This window comes from Symphalangus syndactylus, chromosome 14 (assembly GCF_028878055.3).
Source record: "Symphalangus syndactylus isolate Jambi chromosome 14, NHGRI_mSymSyn1-v2.1_pri, whole genome shotgun sequence".
NCBI classification, from domain to species: domain Eukaryota; kingdom Metazoa; phylum Chordata; class Mammalia; order Primates; family Hylobatidae; genus Symphalangus; species Symphalangus syndactylus.
Genome location: NC_072436.2, coordinates 70,947,938 through 70,965,139, shown reverse-complemented (window position 1 = coordinate 70,965,139; position 17,202 = coordinate 70,947,938). Strand labels below are relative to the sequence as shown.

At 43.0% G+C, this 17,202-nt stretch overlaps 1 protein-coding gene and 1 long non-coding RNA gene across 11 annotated transcripts in view; one reads left to right on the top strand and one right to left on the bottom strand.

The window, feature by feature from the left end:
- Positions 1-470: 470 nt before the first annotated feature.
- LOC129462875 (uncharacterized) lies at positions 471-3,693 on the top strand. The gene is made up of 3 exons (XR_008650976.2): positions 471-1,785; positions 3,019-3,106; positions 3,327-3,693. It is a non-coding gene; the product is annotated as an uncharacterized lncRNA (long non-coding RNA).
- Positions 3,694-7,293: 3,600 nt separating this feature from the next.
- AAK1 (AP2 associated kinase 1) overlaps positions 7,294-17,202 on the bottom strand; it is a 193,431-nt gene continuing 183,522 nt past the window's right edge. For all 10 annotated transcript variants that reach the window (XM_055243318.2, XM_055243321.2, XM_055243320.2 and 7 more), the window contains one exon: positions 7,294-15,565. In XM_055243318.2, coding sequence (XP_055099293.1) covers positions 14,439-15,565 — 1,127 coding nt within the window. In that variant the 3' untranslated portion in view covers positions 7,294-14,438. The remainder of the gene's footprint in view (positions 15,566-17,202) is intronic.

Genomic DNA, 17,202 nt, shown 5'->3' with positions numbered 1-17,202 from the left:
GATCATGCATAAGTAAATTCTTTGCCAGCCTTCCATAAACAAGGACACGCCAGTTGTAACTTTAGGTTTCCAGTGTATCTGGCTCCTGAAACTAAAGTCTGTTCCATTCCACACTGATAATGTTGATTACAAGCTTATCTTCCCAGGTGTAGAACAAAGACAAATGAGATCAGTCATTCCTCCAGCTACCCAAAGATGTTTGCATAATTGATTCTTCCTTTAATCCCTTTTTTTCTTCAGACATTCATCTTATCTTTTTTTTTTTTTTTTTTTTTGAGAGGGAGTCTCGCTCTGTCCCCCAGGCCGGAGTGCAGTGGTGCAATCTCTGCTCACAGCAAGCTCCGCCTTCCGGGTTCACACCATTCTCCTGCCTCAGCCTCCTGAGTAGCTGGGACTACAGGCACCCGCCACCACACCCGGCTAGTTTTTTGTATTTTTAGTAGAGACGGAGTTTCACCATGTTAGCCAGGATGGTCTCGATCTCCTGACCTCATGATCCACCTGCCTCGGCCTCCCAAAGTGCTGGGATTACAGGTGTGAGCCACTGCACCCAGCCTCATCTTATCTTATGTAAAAATGTAGATTTACTGGGCACTAACTAAAGCCTCCTAAGAATGTAACCATTCACCTTTACACCTACCTGCCCCTCTTCCTACGTGCCTTCCTCCCCTTTAAGGAAAAGTATACGTACTAAACCTCCTGAAAACCTCTTTGGAAAAACACACGTTTTTTTCCTTGACACTCCCCGAAGCTGGCTTAATAAACCTCAATTGACTGAGATACTTGCCTCAGTCACTCATTCTGGTTATCATTCCCAACATGGATGTCAGCAGTGATATTAACTACTAGTTCTGCCCCTTACTCTATGGCATCACTTGACTGTAAGCACCATATAGGCATGCCACCTTTATCTTCTTGATTTTATTCCGAGTGCCTGGCATTTAAGAGATACTCAAGATATGCTTGCTAAATTGAAACCTCTCTGAAGTTCTGTAGAACTAATCACCTTCTAATAAATATATTTTATTTCATTATTATGCTAATTATTTTTCCATCAGTTTCCCCTCTCTAGAATGTATGCCCCAAAAAGGTAGAGATATTTGCTTATATTGATAACTGATGTATCTCAAATGCCAGAACAGCACCTGTCATTCAGTAAGTGCTCCATAAATACTTCTTGAGGCCTGGCGCGGTGGCGCACACCTGTAATCCCAGCACTTTGGGAGGCTGAGGAGGGTGGATCACGAGGTCAGGAGATCGAGACCATCCTGGCTAACATGGTGAAACCCCGTCTCTACTAAAAATACAAAAAATTAGCCAGGCGTGGTGGCACACACCTGTCGTCCCAGCTACTCAGGAGGCTGAGGCAGGAGAATGCTTGAACCCGGGAGGCAGAGGTTGCAGTGAGCAGAGATGGCGTTACTGCACTCCAGCCTGGGCGACAGAGCAAGACTCCATCTCACAAAAACAAACAAAAAAAACTTGTTGAATGGATGAGCCTAACTTTCCTAATCTGTAAAATGTAGGGAACAATACCTACTGAAAATGGTTGAGTGACTAGAGAAAATGCATTCAAAGTGCCTTGAATTGAGCTTGTCACATAGGTAGTTACAACGATGCTGTTGCTTTATTCTCCTATAACACTTTTAGACCCATTCCTGATATTCTACAAGGAGTGACATCTGAGGTCAGCCGACTAATCTGTGTTCTTCCTAGAAATGAGATGGATTAGAGTATTTCTGCTGGGCTGATGTGGCAGGTGAAACAAAGAAATATTTACCTGAGGTATGGTGAACCCTTCTGGGAAAGAATTCATCCTGGGGAAGAATTCCTCTCTTAAGGAAAGAGTCAATTCATATGTTTGATCCAAGGTCAAGGAGCCCAGATACTCAGACTGTCTTCTGGACCAGTCCCCATGAACTCTGCCTCAGGCTCAGGGAGAGTGTTTGAAATAAAGGTGACAACAGAAGAAGGAAGTTGTTTCATTAAAACATCTAAGACTGTGTGAGCCCTGAGCCCAGGGTCCTGCTGCTTTCTAGCCAGTGAAAGGAGAGGGGCATGCTGTACCCCAGTGGGACCTATGGAGCACAGTTAACTACTGATTGGATGTCAGGGTCTGAAGCAGGTTGCACCAGCCCGCATCTGGACAGGCGAAGTAGGAAGACATTACACCATAGGTGCCTTGGCCTGTTAAATAAAATTATGGGAGGGCGTTGTTTTGGACTGAGCTCCTGCACTAGGCCCCAACAGACCAGACCAAACTAAAATGGAGTCACTCATGCTAAATGCCACGTAATCAAACTGAAACTTGTAGGAGGCAGATTGACCTCAAAACAGACCTGTTTATTTTTTTCTCCTGAAAACAGGCGATTCCAGCATGATAAGGAAGTCCTCCTATGCTGTAACTCTTACAAAAAAGTAAACTGTTGTTACCCAATCAGGTTTCTTTCTATTGTTCTGTTTCTTTGTTCCCACCTTACAAAACCCACTGTTCTGCCTGGCACAGTGGCTCACGCCTGTAATCCCAACACTTTGGGAGGCTGAGGCAGGTGGATCACGAGGTCAGGAGATCGAGACTATCCTGGTTAACATGGTGAAACCCCGTCTCTACTAAAAATACAAAAAATTAGCCAGGCATGGTGGCGGGTGCCTGTAGTCCCAGCTACTCAGGAGGCTGAGGCAAGAGAATGGCGTGAACCCAGGAGGCGGAGCTTGCAGTGAGCTGAGATCTCGCCGCTGCACTCCATCCAGCCTGGGTGACAGAGCGAGACTCCATCTCAAAAAAACAAAACAAAACCCACTGTTCTACTATTTCTCAGTGAAATTTGAGACCAAATAACTCCATGTATGATGGTGACAGAATGATATCAATGCCTAAAGTTTTGGTTAGTCTCTCAAATTGAGAGGTTGTTCAAAAGGGGGAAATTGTTATGTTTGGCCTAAAGCTGCCCCCTTGCATATTTTAAGTTAGGTTTCTCTAGACACAGTGAGCTGTAACCCAACTTGATTTGTTAACAGACTCTTCCAATAAGCAGTCTCAGCCAGTCACAGGAGCCAAACTTCAGTCAGCCACAGGCAGTCAAATATTCAAACCAGGTCAAATAAGGTAAATCCCCAGCTGTCACCAATTGAGCTGTTTCTGTACCTCACTTTTATTTTCTATAGATTACTTTCCGTTTTCTGTCCATAAATCTTATCTAATCATGTGACAGTCCTGGAGTCGCTCTGAATCTATTCTGGTTCTGGGGGCTGCCTGATTTGTGAATCATTCTTTGCTCAATTAAGCTCTGTTAAATTTAATTTGTCTAAAATTTTTCTATTAACAGCCTTCTGGGGCTGATTTGGTCGCAGGCAGCAGAGCAGTTGAAGAAGCAAATGAGTAAATGGTAGCAGAATAGAATCTGTTCCAAACACACATGATCCCAGGAATGGATGGAGAGAGATGTCAGTCATGGGACTTTCCACAGAGCAGGTGGGAGCAGAGACACAGCCACATTGTACTGTGAGGTTGGTGAAGGTCTCAAAAAAGAATTAAGCAAATGCCAACAAAGATAATACCTTCCATTTATCACTGGAATTACATACAGCCCCTTCTGCATTGCCTTTGGTTTGTTGATTGAGAGGGGAAAATATCTTCTTTCTTAAATAATCCAGAATAAAACTTTTATTTATTTAAGACACAGTCTTGCTCTGTCTTCCAGGCTGGAGTGCAGTGGTGTGATCATGGTATACTACAGCTTCAAACTCCTGGGCTCAAGTGATCCTTCTACCTCAGTCTCCTGAGTAGCTGGGACTAGAGGTACACACCACAGTGCTCGGTTTTTGTTTTTTTTTTTATCTTTATCTTTGTAGAGATGGGGGTCTCACTATGTTGTACAGGTGACTCTCGGAACTCCTCAAGTGATCTTCCTGCATCAGCCTTCCAAAGTGCTGGGATTACAGGCGTGAGCCACCACGCCTGGTGCTCTTCTCCTATTTTTTACCTAATGATTACCCCAAAAACCAACAAAACCTTGATTTCCTTCATCAAACTGTACTTCTCCCCTTTTACCTCCAAAGCCAGGTGTTCTTAGATCTGAGATCTAAGAGAATACCTGGGAACACCTGGTCACTTGGGTTTGTAGCTATGTATATGTATATCTAGCTGGAGGGCTACTTCTTCTGGCTATGAAGGGTGTGCCCTGTTTAACTCTACAGGCCACAATAAAACAGGATGCAATGTGAATTGTTCCCTGGAGTTACCCAGCGTGGTAACAGGGTATGGAATGGGACTTTCCTGCTGTCTTGGAGTTTTGGCTTAAGCCTCCAAGTCAAGGACATTGGGTGATATCAAAGGCCTCTAACATTTTAAAGTGGTTAGGCTTCCTGAAAGATGTTTAAAAAAAAATGGTGACACCTCCACCCAACCTATCCAGGTTACGTAAGACAAGCCAACTGAGAATCATCCTTAAAGGCCCTAGGGTGCCTATGATTAGAGGAGTGTGAAGTCTCACTCCCTGACTGCGGGCTTCCTGACCTGCAGAAACTTTTGGGTCAGTCTCCCCAATTACTCAGGTAAAATATGGTAAGATGGTCCTTGGAGTATCCTCAGGAGTTTGGGGATGAATTCCAGAGATGAGAGGTGGGTCCAAGTAGCCCACAAGTGGCACAGCAAAGAGAGAAGGGACAGGAGACAGGCTTGCACCCTCATATTTGGTGGGACAAGGATGCCAAAACTTTCCATGGGCCAAGTGGGCACTGCAGAAGCAAGCCAGGGTGAGGCTTCCTGGAGGGATTCTACTAATGAGGGGCGCTAGCAGGGAAGGGGACCCCAGCTTGCTGAGTAAAATGTAGTTATCAGGGGCAGGAGGTAAGAGGAGCAGGTTGTAAGAATTAGAGCGGGAATCAAACCAGCTTTCTTTTTTTTTTTTTTTTTTTTTTTGAGACGGAGTCTTGCTCTTTCGCCCAGGCTGGAGTGCAGTGGCGCAATCTCGGCTCACTGCAAGCTCCGCGTCCCGGGTTCACGCCATTCTCCTGCCTCAGCCTCTCCGAGTAGCTGGGACTACAGGCGCCCGCCACCACGCCCGGCTAATTTTTTGTATTTTTTAGTAGAGACGGGGTTTCACCGTGGTCTCGATCTCCTGACCTTGTGATCCGCCCGCCTCGGCCTCCCAAAGTGCTGGGATTACAAGCGTGAGCCACCGCGCCCGGCCCAAACCAGCTTTCTGTAAAGGGCCATAGGGTAAATATTTTTGTCTTTGCGGACCACATGGTCTCTGTTGCAACTACTCCACCCTGTCCTTGGATAGCAAAAGCAGCCATAGGCAATACATAAATGAAAGAGTGTGGCTGTGTTTCAATACAGAAAGTCTTGAGTTCCACTTCCTGTGAGGAGGAATATAATCTAATAATAGATTAATTGAAATTCTGTGTGATTTGTTTTTTCTTCCCCATTTATCCTGTTTATTCATCTTTTATATCAGTATGGGCTCATGGATGTTTATCCTGTGTGTTATAATCTAATAATATAGTGTTTATTTTATTGCTCAGTTTGTTCTAGCTTTGACCATGGGAGTTCTTTCAGGTTGGCTCGTGTTCCTGTGACTTTTTTTTTTTTTTTTTTTGGTAGAGATGGGATCTCACTGTGTTGCCCAGGCTGGTCTCGAACGCCTAGCCTCAAATGATTCTCCTGTCTTGGCCTCCTCTATGCTGGGATTACAGAAGTGAGCCACCATGCCTGGCCAATATATATATTGGCTGGAATGCAATGGCACGATCTTGGCTCACTGCAACCTTTGCCTCCTGGGTTCAAGCGATTCTCCTGCCTCAGCCTCCCGAGAAGCTGGAATCACAGGTGCACGCCACCACGCCTGGCTATTTTGTATTTTTAGTAGAGACAGGGTTTCACCATATTGGCCAGGCTGGTCTCGAACTCCTGACCTCAAGAGATCCACCCACCTCAGCCTCCCAAAGTGCTGGGATTACAGGCATGAGCCACCACACCTGGCCCCCATTTTTTTTTTTAAAGCCCTTTTTAACCTTCTGACACTACACTACAAGATGCTCCTGGTTCATCTTGTGTATTTCCTGCTCCAGCCCTAGAATCAGCCATTTTTCCATGGAGCCCTGGCTCTTTTTGTTAGAGAATGGTATTTAAAAACCACACCTGAGTGCTAGGTGTGCTTGTGGTCCATTTACTTTTCACTCTCTTATTCCTTCATCTGTTCCTTCTCTACAGATAGTTTCTCCTCTGCTGCTGAGCTTAGCTGCGTGAGCATTCAAATATGCCCAAGTGCTTCTCCCATTAATTCTTCATCCATGTCCACACCTGGGCTGCATTCTGAAGGGAATGTCTCTTTTTGGGCCCCTAGGCTAAGCTCATATAACAGCAGGTTGAGGGGCTACTTGGTCTCCTTCCATGTAAACTGACATGCTAAGCTAAGCCCTCTAGATCTTACTACTCGAATACAAGAAAAGAGGAACTCAAGGAAAAATACATAAGAGGGGAGGGGGAAAGAACTTTGACTTGAATCTAGAGAAGCAGATCTAAACCAGCTGCTCATGGCTTTCCCCTGGGGTCTTACCCTGGTTCCTCCTACTTGGGTGTTAAGGGGTGATATAAGGGCACCTCCTTGGTCTATTGCCAACCAGCCTCAGGGGCAAAAGTGAGACACAAAGAAGTGAATGCAGAGTCCACCTGTAGGAGCTTGTGCTTGCAACTCCTGTGTTCCCTACATGGAAGGCAGGGCACACCTTAGCAGAAGGCTCAGGGACAGTCTGAAAAGGGCTTCCCCCAGAGCAACTGCGGAGGCACAGATAAAAAAGACTGTGCTTTTGCTTAATGTTAACTTGAAATAGGAAAAACATAAGAACTTCACATTGTAGAATTTGGTGGGGTGTATATTTAGGTCTTAAATTTTCAGAAGTAGGCAACTTTGGCTTCACTCATGCATATAATGCCAGAACTCTGGATTCCTGGGTCTTCTTCAAACATCACCTCTGCAAACTCAGCAGAGGTGTAACCAGTTCTCCCTGAATCATAACAAAGTCAAGCTCATTAAAGTTCAGGCAAATAGCACTCTGTGTTATTTTCTGAAATTTGGAGAGGAAATAGGCAGGCAGATTCTCCTTCACAGTATGGATTTTAAAAATAATTCTTAGGTATATTTTTTCCTGAGACTTCTCTCTTTGTTAATGCTGGTCTCTCTTCAGGAATATAAAAGTATACTACTAGGCTTCACACTAAGTGAAAGATACCTATGGATCCCTTCAATCCTAGAGAGATCTGATTTAAGAAATTGCACAAAGCATAAATCATTTAATTAGGTCCATTTTTAATAAAGGGTATAGGAGTTTACAACTCAAAACAATTCATAAAACCTATCAGATACATATGATAAATCACACCGAGAGTGCAATAACATAAATCCAATGGTCTGCAAATAAGAGGTATTGAAAAAATTGTTAAGATTGACTTTCATGTTTTCCCCCCTCCTTTCTCTTGTTTATAGCCCGAGATTATGTGTACATTGTTTTCTGAGGCCTGATGACCTCAATACTCCTTCTGGCTGGGGAGACCTCCTCATTCAGTCCATTCCAAATAGTCAGCAGAGGGAGTTCACCTCTTCTCCATGGAATGAGCGTGGTCCTTGTCCTTTATTATTTGGTTTCTATCTCCTAACAAATGACATTAAATGTTCCCTCATTCAAAACATCTTGTGGGCCTTGTAGTGTTCTGGTCACTGCTACCCTCTCAATGCCACACATGAGCCCTCAGGGTGAGCCCTACAGAGTTTCATCCTTGTGGATAAGAAGATGTGTACTTGGGAACAAGGCTAAAGCCATGGCTGATTTCCCCAACCTTTTATCGAGAAGAACTCCAGTTGTAACTTTGAGAGTTTTTGGCAAAAGGAACCACATTTACTCATGCCAAATACCTATGGTCACTTCTCAGTACTCTTTGGATACCTTTATTAGGAGAGCTTGAATTAACACCATGGAAGAAAGCATGAAGATGAATGAGCACACACACACACAGACGCACACACCCCATTCACACTCAAATAGGAATCTCTGGTAGACTCAAAGAATACAGCTGATTTGCCATTTCAGAGTGAAAAGGCTGCACTGTCTCACCCTGCCCCCAAAGTCTAACCTATCCTATTTTAACTGGTATTGGTAAAAACTATTTTTGCAATTCCTTGCCAAAAGGAATCAAACAGATCCCTTTAACATGTACATATAGTTCCATTATAATGCAATGCAGGTAACACTAACTTGATTTCAAGAACATTGTCAAAACTGGGGTACACATCCTTCTATCAGAAATGGCTGGGAGACAGCTGAGAATAAATTTATGGAATTACAAATTATGGGAATACTGGACTAAGTCAAGAATGGTTAACATGTAGCCATTTTTACCAGCTATTCTAGAGTCCCTTCACACATAAACTTGACCCTGCATTCCAGGAAAGGTACCTCTGGGTTGTCACTACAGAGTAAGGCTGGGGTCCTGCCAACCTTCTTTCATCCTTTCTTCTAGTTCATAACAGGGAAGGTAAGCCATTTCATTCATTCATGTTTTGTTTGTTTTGTTTTTTTGAGACAGGGTCTGGCTCTATTGCCTGGGCTGGAGTGCAGTGACACGATCTTGGCTTAGTGCAACCTCTGCCTCCCGTGCTCAAGCCATCCTCCCACCTAAGCCTCCCAAGTAGCTGGGACTACAGGTGTGCACCACCATGCCTGGCTAATTTTTGTATTTTTTTGTAGAGACAAGGTTTTGCCATGTTGCCCAGGCTGGTCTTGAACTCATGAGCTCAAGCCATCTGCCCACCTCAGCCTCCCAGAGTGCTGGGATTACAAGTGTGAGCCATCACACTGTGCCCATTTCATTCTTATTTGGTGAGATTGTCACAGACTTGGCTGAAACTTAACAAGAAACTGTTTACAGCAACAAAGGAAGCAATTAAAGTTAACATGATCATTCAACTGTGCCATTCATCATGCACTTATTGACATGCTCAAAATAGGGGAATGTTAAGTAAGGAAATGAAGTGGGAACAGGAACAAGGGAGCTAAGCCAGGAGGACTTCCATGGACTTGAACAAAAACAATTCCCAACCACATACTACTTTTTCTTTTCAAGCATTTTGAAACTCTTCTTTTCCTTTAGTAATGTTTTCAGTAACAAACTTGCAAGTGTTCTTGGTGGTTAAAAAACAAAACAAAACTACAAGTATCAGCTGAGAAAGACAAAGAAAAAACTAAGAATTTAAATTAGATAATTCCATTTAAAGTTTCCAATTCCTCCTTTAGGTGGAGTTGGAACATTAGAACTCAGGGGTGGTCTGGACATTAACAAGGTACTCCTGCCTCCTCAGAAGCTACAGTCTTTTCTGCAGCTCTCCTATGTACCTCTCATCAAAATAACTTCAGTCCCATATTTCTCGGATAAAACCACATCTGTTTTTATCCAGCAACCATTTCACAGTTAACTGGTACGTGTTCTCCAATTTCAGTTCCAAGCATACAACACAGAATCACACTTTTCTTTATTTAAGGGACCCAAGTGTATTCTTCCTGCTAGAGAATGGAGTAGCATCCTTCTCTAATTTCCTATAATAAAATTTCCTATGTGATATACTGCATATATATTATATCTGATATATGTTTTGATTATTTTTCTTTATGGAAGCAAATACAGAATTTCCATTGTCAGATCACTCTGATGATTATAATCTGCTACTTTCATTATGCATCAGTGAAATGTCCACCAAGTAGTTGAAAACACTGATGTACATGTATTCTAAAACTTACTAAATAAATAATGGGCCAGTAAGATACCAGTATCTTTCTAGAACGTTTAGAAAGAGATCTTAGTTGCCAGAGAAAACTCGGATACAACATGGGCCTGTAAACACACACACTCTAGTCTACAGATATGAGACTTTTCAACTCAATAATAAGTGGGCCGAAAACAATATAGGGTGTATGACCTAGACTCCCTGGGTGCTGCTCAGCAGCTGCTTCAGCATCAAATTGTGTTCATCCCATTTTCTAATCTAACCAAGCACTTGGAACTAAAGGGCTGTATGTGAGCCCAAGAAACTGATATATTAAATATTTTTCACCACATATGACATCATTCACTCAATACTGCCTGTTAGTCAATTACTGTGGATTCTTTCAGGGTTCATCAATGCATGTGTGGCTCAATGGTTTATGAATAAATATATTCTGGCTCAATGCTTTCCACTGAAATGAAAGGTCACAAGTTCTATGTTCCCTATCGAATGTGTAAAGCAAAAACACAACAAATGAAAACAAGAAAGTAGAGTCGTTTGTTGATTATATACAGTCATGTGCTGCATAAAAACGATTCCATCAATGATGGACCACATATACCATGATGGTCCCATAAGATTATACCATATTTTTACTGTACCTTTTCTATGTCTAAAATGTTTGGATACAGAAATACTTACCATTGTGTTACAACTGCCTACAGTATTCAGTACAGTAACATGCTGTACAGGTTTGTAGCCCAGGAGCAACAGGCTGGACCATATAGCCTAGGTAGGTAGTAGGCCGTGCCATCTAGGTTTGTGTTAAGTACACTCTGTGATGTTCACACAATGACAAAATCACCGAAGGATGCATTTCTCTGAATGTTCCCCTCATCATTAAATGGGGCATGACTATTTTTTTTCTCTTTAAGGAAATAAGACCCTACTGTAATACAGGTCGGCAGAATCTAACTGTTACTAATAATTAATGTAATCCACAAGTCAAAGTTTTTTCATGCATCACCAAAAAAAAAATAATAATAATAATTTGCATGTGTTTGCATCCGTTTCTGTATTCAAAGAAGGTATGTAGAGTCTCCACCCATCATGTCTCCAGTGACAATTTTTCTTTTTTTTGAGACGGAGTTTTGCTCTTCTCGCCCAGGCTAGAGTGCAATGACACAATCTTGGCTCACTGCAAAGTCTGCCTCCCTGGGTCAAGCAATTCTGCCTCAGCCTCCCTAGTAACTGGGACTACAGGTGGATGCCATCACGCCCAGCTACTTTTTGTATTTTTAGTAGAGACAGGGTTTCACCATGTTGGCCAGGCTGGTCTCAAACTCCTAACCTCAAGTGATCCACCCACCTCGGCCTCCCAAAGTGCTGGGATTACAAGCGTGAGCCACCGCGCCTGGCCTCCAGTGAAAAATTTAAAAAGGATACAAGCTCATGCTTGACGAAGTATTCAACTATGTAGTAAAATCACCATGATTTTATTCTGATTTGCACCTTGAGAATTAAAATAGTCACTTGATTAGAAGGGAATTATCAAATAACCAAAGGAAAAACATTTTGCTGGGCTGTTACAGAGATAATCCTGAATATTTGGGAAGGGGAATTAGAATGATCTCTTGCTTTAAGAATTTCTGGGCCAGGTGCGGTGGCTCACGCCTGTAATCCCAGCACTTTGGAAAGCCAAGGTGGGCGGATCACAAGGTCAAGAGTTCAAGTCCAACCTGGCCAACATGGTGAAACCCCATCTCTACTAAGAATACAAAAATTAGCCAGGCATGGTGGTGTGTGCCTGTAATCCCAGCTACTCGGGAGGCTGAGGCAGAATCACCTGAACTCGGAAAGTGGAGGTTGCAGTGAGCCGAGATCGCGCCACTGCGCTCCAGCCTGAGCGACAGAGCAAGACGCCGTCTTGAAAAAAAAGAAAAAAAAAAAGAATTTCTGAGTTTGGGTGAGAAATCCCCCTGAATATTTCTAGCCTCGTGGCTCATGTTTTTGAGGGCTCCACTTGATAATGACCATGGGAAGAATCTGGGGTGCAAAGTTCCACGTGCATTAACCGAAATTATTCATTCAACTAGAAAGACAATTTTGCATCCACTAATACATAAAAATCAGAAATGAGAATTGGGAAAAAGCGTATTCTTAGAATAACATTTAGCATCCACCAAAGTGAAGGACATAGGTTTCTGGCACAGTCGAGACCTTAGTTGGAAAACCAAACCTTGGCACAGTGCCAATTATTTATCTTTTGTTCAGGACATTTGAAATAGGCGGAGACCAACCAAAAAAGGACAAAATGTTGAAAAGTAGCTTCTCATATTTTACTGCCAATATTCCTGAACTTTAAAGAATATCACACCTAATCTACTACAATAGAATTGGGCATTCAGACTTGATTCTTGGATGAATTTCCAATAATTTTTAAATCATTGATCTGGCTTGGTAAATAGCTCTCCAAACTTCTACAGCTAATGGAAAAATCACTTAACCTTTACTAGAAGTGACAGAAAGCATTCAAGTTGAAACCTAATGCAGCAGTTCTTTCCATTGAGTTGAACTGCCTTAGCAGAAATCTTCCCATTGAGATACAGGCTTTATTTTTATTATTATATTTTTGGAGACAGGGTCTCACTCTTGTCACCCAGGCTGGACTCACAACTCACTGCAGCCTCAAACTCCTGGGGTCAAGTAATCTTTCCCGCTCAGCCTCCTGAGTAGCTACAGGCATATGTCACCATACCCATCTAATTTTTTTCATTATTTTATTTAATTTTATTTTTTAGACTCACTCTGTCACCCAGGCCAGAGTGCAGTGGCGCAATCTCGGCTCACTGCAACCTCTGCCTCCCAGGTTCAAGTGATTCTCCCGCCTCGGCCTCCTGAGTAGCTGGGACTACAGGTGTGCACCACCACATCCAGCTAATTTTTTGTATTTTTAGTAGAGATGGGATTTCACCATGTTGGCCAGGCTGGTCTCAAACTCCTGACCTTGTGATCTGCCCACCTTGGCCTCCCAAAGTGCTGGGATTACAGGCGTGAGCCACCATGCCCAGCCTTTTTTTTGTTGTTTTTTTTTTTTTTGAAGGGACAGGGTCTCGCTGTGTTGCCAGAGTTGGTCTTGAACTTCCTGGGCTCAACTGATCCTCCCACCTCAGCCTTCCAAAATGCTGGTATTACAGGTGTGTGGCACTGCACCTGGCCAGCTTTATTTTAAGGCACTAATAATAAAGGGTATGAAAAAAGCTAGGAATAAGTGAGATCTTTCCAGAAATAAAAGACAATTTTAAAAAACATCAGTTAACCTATCTGGCCTATTTCAACATCTAAAGGGGATAATGTAAAAGTTTTCATGCCTACCTGATTCAGCTCTTTTTCCATTCTCCCAAACACTTATTTCCACGTCTCAGATTTACATTTCCTCAAAGGGCAGTAGAGATTTGGCAACAACAACAACAACAACAAAAACAAAACCCCAAAACAAGCAAGCCTAGTTTGTAGCCTAGTCTCAGGATGAACGAATTCCCTAATGCTGGCATTTAGCCCACATACTCAGAGTCCGGAACTGTAACAAGGTGTTCTTTTCTAGTGTTGTAAGGGGAAAATGTATAAGGAAAATTAATTTTTCATAATCAGGTAAATATAATTTGTTAATAGCAAAACAGGAAACTCTGGAGAGAAAAAAAATTTACTCTGAAACATCAGTTCCAGCAGGATTTCCCTACACCTTCCAATGTATTCTATTTTGCCATGAGAAAAAAACTAAATAAAAAAGGTGGGGTTCAAGTCAGTTAGGTAAGCAAACACCAAAAAACGAGTGATTTGATTGTGGAGGTAGGCATGATGGGGCAGGATTTACCTCAAGTGGAAATGCTTCCTGTGCAGACACACGTATACATGCACACACAAACCTGTACACTCACACTAATTTCAAAAGCATGGATGTGGGGAAAGCCCTGCCAGCAGACTAGACATGAGGAGTTAGCCCATCTGCCCGTATTTCTACATAGCCTCTGACGTACATTCCACACCCACAGACAGTCATGCACGAGGGCCAGCCTGGCTTGCACACAGACTGAGAAACAGATCCGGAGACTCCTAGAGCTGCTGCTTCTACAGGAATGATTAGTAACTGCAGGATTATACTTCTTGTTGTTGTATAATGATTTTTATCTTGCTCTTCTTTCCAGACATCTCCCCTTTTCAAGAGTACTAAATCTTGATTTAGTGGAGGGACTAATCTTGATTCTTCGATGGGCATGACTTAGAACAGGAGCTACAGGAATTAAAACTAGCAACAATAGGGCCCCTTTGGGATTGGGGTGAAGAAGTATTTCAGGATTTAAACAGTTTCTGTGGGGGGGAGGGGGGGAAGCAGAGTTCTTGGTGGAAGTGGATGACCTCTGTGAAGGAGATGAAAATGCCTCCAAGTCCAGAAATCAATATAAACAAACAAACAAACAAAAAACGAACATAACTTAAAGGGGCTTCAACTAAGTATCACTGCAACTGAGTTTGTTGACTCAAGAAATTCTGCTCTGACGCAGGGAATTGAAAGATAAGAACTGATAATATTTCTTCTTCGGAAGGCTCAGCTGGGAATGCCGTGGCGGGTATTGAGGGTGGGATAGAGACAAGAGGCTTGAGGCTCAGGTTTTGCTCCTAGGGTTTCTTGCCTGATTTTGAAGGGAAGGGTGCTAAAGCAAATGGATCAGCAGCTGGCAGCTCCGTAGTCCTGGAGGAAAGGGATGTGATAGAAACAGACCCAGCTATCGACTGCTTGTTGGTTTGTGAAACAATTTTGTAGGCAGCAATGGGCTGGGCTTCTGTACTTGGCTCATCTTCTGGGCTATAGTGACGGGAATACTTGGATAAGGACTGGGGGCGGAATGGTTTGCCAGCCATGGGGCCTGAGACAGCTTCTTTCTGGAGCTGAGGTCCTTTGTTTCTGTCATTAGAATGACCCCCAGATTCCAGGCAGGATCCCCTGGGAGAGATGCTGTCCAGATGGTCTGCTGCTTGCACAGAATGGGAGAGGAGGTTAGATTGTTGCACAAAGCCAGCTGTGGAATACTGAGCTTGGACAGAGGTATACACAGCTCTCTCACGGCCCGCGGGCAGGGGGACGTCACCTGTCTGACTGAGGAGACCGGTCTGTGCAGGCAGCTCCTGGGAGGTGCTCTGGATAACTGTTAACTCCTCCACGCTTTTCTTCTTAGTGAAAGGAGCTCTCAAAAACACGTCTGACTCCTCTGGCTGGGAAGGAGCCATACTGCTCTTGGAGACAAATGGGGCTTTGGAGAAAATGTCCATGTCATCATTTGGAACCCTTGAGCTCCTGAAGGGAGCTATGGCAAAAACATCTGGCTCACTGAGCCCATCAGTGGCTAGCTGCGTGAGGGCTTGAAACTGGTTCTTTCTTCCACCTTGCACTGTCTTTGCTTGCTCAGGAGAGACTTCTGGTGGAGCGAATGGAACGGCTCCTCCCAGCTTCCCCTGGGGGGGTCTGCAGCTCTCATCTTCTTCTTCAGACTCCATAAGGAGAGGCCGAGACCCACTGCAGTCCAGCATGTCTCCTTCAAGGTCAGTCCCTTCCTCTTCACTGCTATGGAATGAGCTGTTGCTTGAAGGGCCATCTCTGGCCAAGTAGTCAGATTCTAAGTTGTTTTGAGTCTTTGTGCCAGGTACTCTGGAGGGGTCTGGATACAGAGGAAGGCCTTTAACGCCCAGTGATTCTTTAAAGTGCTCTACAGTTATTACAGGACAGGGATTGGACTCTCTCTGCAGACCTAGAAAAGCATAAAAGGCAGAATTAATGTGTAGGTCAATTCAACTCTATTTGGAACATTTAATGGTCAACCCACGGCAAAAACATTGTGGGACCAAATAATAGATGTTGAAAATGCAAAAGGGAAAACATAAAAATAAAAATCAGGCAAGGAAACTGCACACAAACTGGAACACAACCAACCACTGTCTCACGTTTTGGAACATGATAGGCACGACGTACAGGAAAGGAGATGAAGATGTTAGGCACACAGACATTCAGCGTAACTATGCAATGCTCCTACACACAGGGCCAGGCACGGACACCTGCTCTACCTGGCACTGGCTCATTATGGAATGAAAACAAACCCAGTCATTCATCTCCACATATACCATGACAGTTTTGGATTATGTAGAAACACTGTCTGGGGATGACTCAATTCAGAATCTGGCATGTGGTCATCTGTGCCACATGCAAAGGGACAAACTCTCTGAAAAGAAGCAGAATGTGGCTGCTTGATAAATGCAAGTTTACTTGATGACTTACATCATAAGCACTACTCAAAGAGCACACGAGTGCCCAAAATATAAATACTGAAGGTACCTTCTGAGGGGAGCATACAGCATCAAAATCAGACCAAATAAATCACCTTCAGCTGGAGTTGCCCCAGAATTTTGTTTTCAGTCTTCTAAGTTCTTAAAGATCTCCTCTGCTTAAATGAATCTGTCATAAATTTCTTTAAGCAGAAGGAGTAAAATGCATGGGCCATTACAGAAGCATTAGCAAACTCCAATATACTAGTCTATTTCTATCTAGGTAGAGGTGCCTCAGGGTGCTCTGGCTTTTAAAATCAAATAGACAATTATCAGAATGCAAGAGAGCTTACCTTCCAAGAAATATTAGCAGGTTAGAAGTATGTCATTGGGCACATGTTAGCAAGAGGGCAGGAAAAAGGCATATGTAACTAATCAAGAAGAATCCAGAGAAAGGGTGGCTGGGGGTAAAAGTATCATTTCACCATGGGCTCAGTCAAGAGATACTATGGAGTTTCCCAACCCACCAGGGTAAGAATATTAGATACAATGATTTGGAGCCATAGATGACCCAGAACCTCTGTAGAGATGGAACTCAATGATCCCCTTCCCATACTGACCCTCTCCCCTCCTATGCAAACCATTAGCCAGCAGAAATTTCTGCCAAAAATTATCCCCTGCTAAAGTTTCTGCTTCAATTAAGCACACAGACCACAGCAGAAGAGGCATTAAAATCAGTTTATTGGGAAACCAGTCACTTAGAGACATTACATTGTAAAGAGAATGTAGAGAGAGGTCTGAACATTTTATAAGATACTGTACAAAAATACTATGTTTCTCTGAATCCTATAACTTTTTAGCAGTGCTTCTTTTTAAACAGTTCTGACCTTAAATATTGTTTTCAGAAACAAAACAAAAATGTGTTTATCCTCCATTTTTATTTTCCTTTCTAACAGTTTGAATGCATTCAGTGAATTCCAGATTGGGGCGTTAAGTTAAATTCTGTACTGGTGCCAAATGGCTTTCTGAATAGTATTTGAAGAATAAGATTTTGAAAAGAATAAATTTTTCCTTGTATTATAATTTTAATATGTGCAGCTACATGGTGATACGAAAGCATCAGTCA